The sequence below is a fragment of the Corvus brachyrhynchos genome, unplaced genomic scaffold (assembly GCF_000691975.1).
Source record: "Corvus brachyrhynchos isolate BGI_N302 unplaced genomic scaffold, ASM69197v1 scaffold239, whole genome shotgun sequence".
Classification (NCBI taxonomy): domain Eukaryota; kingdom Metazoa; phylum Chordata; class Aves; order Passeriformes; family Corvidae; genus Corvus; species Corvus brachyrhynchos.
The window spans coordinates 3,380,932-3,385,894 of record NW_008246057.1 but is presented as its reverse complement, the minus strand read 5'-3'; the positions used below and the strand labels follow the sequence as shown (position 1 = coordinate 3,385,894).

General features: G+C 34.7%; 1 protein-coding gene across 1 annotated transcript in view; it reads right to left on the bottom strand.

The window, feature by feature from the left end:
* Positions 1-752: 752 nt before the first annotated feature.
* Positions 753-4,963, bottom strand: part of PRKAR2B (protein kinase cAMP-dependent type II regulatory subunit beta) — a 49,025-nt gene continuing 44,814 nt past the window's right edge. Inside the window, exon 10 of the mRNA XM_017745919.1 lies at positions 753-4,099. Coding sequence (XP_017601408.1) covers positions 3,966-4,099 — 134 coding nt within the window. The 3' untranslated portion in view covers positions 753-3,965. The remainder of the gene's footprint in view (positions 4,100-4,963) is intronic.

The window sequence follows — 4,963 nt, the reverse complement described above, 5'->3', positions numbered from 1 at the left end:
AAAGAGAGAAATGGTGTGAAGGAAGAGACAATGTTAAAATCTAATTTTCTTTGGGTTTTTTATACCCTACCAAGATTATTCAGCTTCCTTTTAGTCCATGAAGTGAGAGTATCCAGCCTGCTAAGCATCTTTCTGAGCCAAAAAGTAGATTAAGGACTTGGAAACAGCCTTGGTATATATCTGAAGGAAATACAACTCTCAGAACGATTTGAAAATGATTCTAAATTTTGTAAGACAGTCAACAGCACAGATCTGTACATACTCAGCATACAAAGAGGCAATTCCTCCCTGCAGTAATAGCTGAGAACTATAGACACAGGAAAGTATTTTAGAAACTTAAAAAATACACACCTGTAATCATCACATGTATGTTTGGATAAAAAGAGCTTTGAACTAACATAAAAACTTTGGCAAGAAGATATAAGAATGTCCATGCTGTGGCAAATTGACTTCCAGCAAAGCACTTTGTTCAGCAAACGCTATCAGATGCAGAAAACATCTGAAAAAAAAGACGACTAAGAATTGCCAGGTCTGTGGAGGATGGCCAGAAGACACTGATTTTGCACATCTGGTAACTCTGATATTGAGTAAACAATAATTTTTGTCATGGCAAGTGTGCTATGGACTACAAAATGGCACAATCATGACAACTTATCACAGAGTCACCTTACAGAAAGCTTGAAGCACCAAACATTTCAAGCAAAACAAAACCGAATCACCAAAACCAAAACAAAACTAAACCCACCATTCCATCCAGCAAGGAGCAGAATAGTCTTTATTGAATAGAAAAGACAACACAAGGGAAGAAGATGGAGCGATAGTGGTTTAGGCTGTAAATGGTTTCACAATACTCTTCAGAGGTTTGCCTCAAGACTTCCACAGTTGGTCACTTCTGGTCCTTAAACAGGAGATCCAGAAGGGAATGACTTCATATGTGTTTATTTCAGATTAATTTGCATTAAATCTCATGGAGCACAATGTCATTTGACATTTAAAAAGTCATCAGCAGTAGGATCAAGGAATCTTGCTCACCTCAGGGTGTCTTGTGATCAAATTCAGGGCTGCAATCAGATTTTTTTTCCCCATGGTTAAGGCATTTATAAACAACCATTTACTGCCATGTCGATTCTCTTCTGGTTAGTAAAACGTGTGAACCCGTGAATGCCTCTCATACAGGATTTCTCTCAGGATTTTCTGTCCTCACTCAGTGGAGCATATTTTCAACAAACTCAACAAAAATCTTTAATAACAGAAGCCTCAGGTAACTTAAGCATGGACACAGAGTCTAATAAGGTAAATCTGATACTGTGTTGTTTAAAATTATTAGAATTGTTTACTTTTTATTGAAAGGTCTGAAAAAAAAAAAAATCAGTAACTTGGTATGATTTCATTCTTGGGATGAACACTCACCACATTCATGACATGAAGCCTGGCACATTTGAAATGTACATATGAAGAGATCCAGGAGAAATCCTGGATATAATGATTGATATAATGAAGGATATAATGATTTGGATGAAACGTAAAAAGTGATAACTTGTTACTGTTGGTTAAGCTCCCCTGAATTTACCAACAAAGAAAGCTCCAGAAATCATCCAGTGCCCAAGAGCAACACAATAAAGCTGTATTTTGGGAATCAGAAAATCCAAAGTCTCTGATTGTCCTAGATTTGTTACTCCACAGCTTTTTCCCAGCTATAAACTACATGCAAATCATCAAATAGTTATGACAATTACTGCATCAACATGTTGCCTGTTCTGAGTAGACAGAGCATTCACAATGTCATTTATGAAAATCAGCATGAAAGTGTTAAGAATTATGAATTTTTTAATAAACTAATATAAATAGGTCACTTGTAACTTTATGGTAATAGAATTAAAAGACAACAACAATATCAATAAACATAGATTTTTATATATAAAAGTGTTGTTTATTGTAAGGAAACTTTAAATATAACCAGCAATATTGAAAATATCATGACTGGCATTTATGGCCTTGATTGTAGTTTACTGCCATACAAGTAATTTCTAGCATTTTTCTTAATCACATCAAGCCAGTGCAAAATATAGGTAGCTTTTAGAGATTAGCGTACAGAATGACAAGAGTGTAGATTTTGGTTACCTGATATTTCCTTCTAGTATAACAGGCTTCTCTTTTTTCCATAAATCAAAAGTACAAAGGCAAGTTATCATATGTGTAATTATTCATACCAGGTTTCTAGGTAAAAAAAAATTACATTTATAAATTTTGCTCAGATTTTATTTTGTTAGGAATCTGACTTATAATTTATACCATACTATATGATATAAATTATATACTGTTATTATATTATATAATCATGATTTCATATACAGGTATGATTATATAAATTGTCAGAACGTATCACTAACTGTAGCATAATGATTACATCAACATACACAAATATATGGCATTAGAAAAGTCATTATCTAAGAAGGAAAGATGTTATAGTTCAGGTGTTTGAACCAGGGCACAAGCAGCCTTCCTACAACTCTTGCAGTGTCATTTTGGCAGCACTGCCCATCGCCAGTATGTGCACTGGCTGTCCATGAACATCAACAGACAGGTCAGTAAGCAGGATTGAACTGGACTGTGCCTGAAATTCCCAGTCACAGAACCTCGTAAGCAATGAGCCCTGTGCTCCTAATTAAGATGATACTCTCTCTCCTCAGTCTCAGAAGGTATCCCATGCTATTATGGCTGAACATGTTATTTCATGATGACCTACAGGTTTTTGAAAGCAAGACATGTTAGCTTTAACAATGACAGATGTGTGCAAAGCTTTGGAAGTACTGATCTTTCAAATTAAAAATATTTTTGCACTTCCTGTTAAGGATTTTCAAGGACAAGCTTAGTTTAGCATGGCTTTTGATATCAATCACTTCAGTAATTGACTCTGATAGCTAAGATTAGACTGCAAGAAGAGAGATATACAGAGATCATTTCACTTGAAACAGATTTAACAATAAAAAAGGTGAGATGCAAAAAAAAATTAACTAGAGAACAAGCATAAATAGAGAAGACAAAATGCATAAATATAAAACAAGGGAGAAGGAAAACAATATAGATTATGTATGATTAGGTAGAACATGACAATGACCCATGCCTTTGCTTTGAAAGCATTAAGGTTAATTTGTCAGCTGTCCTCACTCATGTACAGAATTCATGTAACTAATAAAAATGCAGTTTATTGCAAAAATATACAAGTCCTCTAAATTGCATAAGATATTACAATGTCGTGCTGAAACATGACATATTAAACAAAGAGGACTTTAAAACAAATTACAAAATGTTAAAAATCAGATTTGGGTCATGAGCGTTACACAAAACGCATTGTCATGCTTTATCTTATGATTAATCTTGTGATTCACTACATCTGTGATAAATGCAACATAAAATCATGACAACTGCAATAGTCAAAAAGTAATATCTACTGTATATCTTCTGTATTAATACATATAAACACTTTGTGTGCACTAATACTTTCAACATATCACATTCAAACTAACAGTCTTTCCAGAAAAGATGTAACCTTTTTGAAGAACAGAAGCTGGTTTAACAAGTTCATCACATGTGGGGTTTTTTTTTAAAATCTATTCTTTAAGGAAATGCTGTGTTAAAGGACTTGATTTTCAAAGGTGCTGTGCTACTACAGGTCGCCCTTATATCAGATGGAACCATCAATTCTAAGCACTTTTAAAAATCAAGCCCTCCATTTATTGAATTGTTATTTTCTTTACTATTTCTCCACTGTAATAAGTAAAAAAACAAACAAACAAAACCAAAAGAACGACCCAACCAAAACCAAACCAAACCAAAAAACCCCAATCCCATTCTTAAAATCACAGAAAATGCTTGGCATCTATAGGAAGAGAGACAATTTCTCAGTGGACTAACCACTACTGTGCTATATTCTCATAACAGATCTTGTTGCTCCAATGTTTAGTTCATGCACTGGTATCGGCAATGTCCATGTTTGTTCCAAACAGAGCAACTAGCTGCTCTTCATAGTTTGCAATGTTTCTTTTCAGAATTTCCATACAAGGTCCCAAAAGCCTTTCAAATGCCTGAACATCCATAACTAAGATAAAAAGGGAGAGAAAGAGAAAGAATATGATGTGCTCATCAGTTACAGACACTAATCCTAGTATTTATGATATTCCAATTTAAGATTTTAAATGACAACATATACTACTGAGGCATATACATTGTTTGCACAGAAAGGAACCACTTACCTTAGCAAAACCAAGATCAACCACCACATTGCTGTCTTGAAACTTCATAAATAAACTTGAACTTTCTCTGTTCCTTGTTTTGAAAATATTTTCATAGTAAGATTTATGTTACCCAAAAGCTGGTGAAGAAGTCTGAAGGGGCCTGGATTCCTCCACAGAATAAAGTTTTAAAACCCATGAGATTTCAAAAAGCCACGTCCTTATGTGATGTTGTTGGCTCTATTTGGGTTCTAACAGCCTATTTCCTTGCTCTTTTTATTTGCTTCCACCCAAAGTAAAAATGGTAATGAATACTCATTTTCCCAGCAAATGAGCAAAAAGTTGAAAACAGTAATTCACATGCACTGTCAGTGCATGGCCAACCAGAGTATTTTCTTTATCTGATCACATAATGTGATCCTCTATAGTTCCAGCCAATAGGCCAGGGAGGAAACTTCATATACTTCCAACCTGCTGGCCTGTAATCTCTTGTCTCCCGAGAAATGTTCAAGATGTCTGCTGTTTGGGAAGTACCGGAGATCTTTGTTATTCATCCATAATGGATAATAACATTCTTCCTCACCACTGCCTCTTATTCTTTCCCACGTGTCTTATCTTTGATCTCTATTGCCTGATCATCTCAGTGTGTTTGGAGTTAAGAATTTTAAAAAAATAGAGAAACTTTTTGGTCACTGGCTTTGTCATCAAATTGTTATTGAGGAATGCCACAT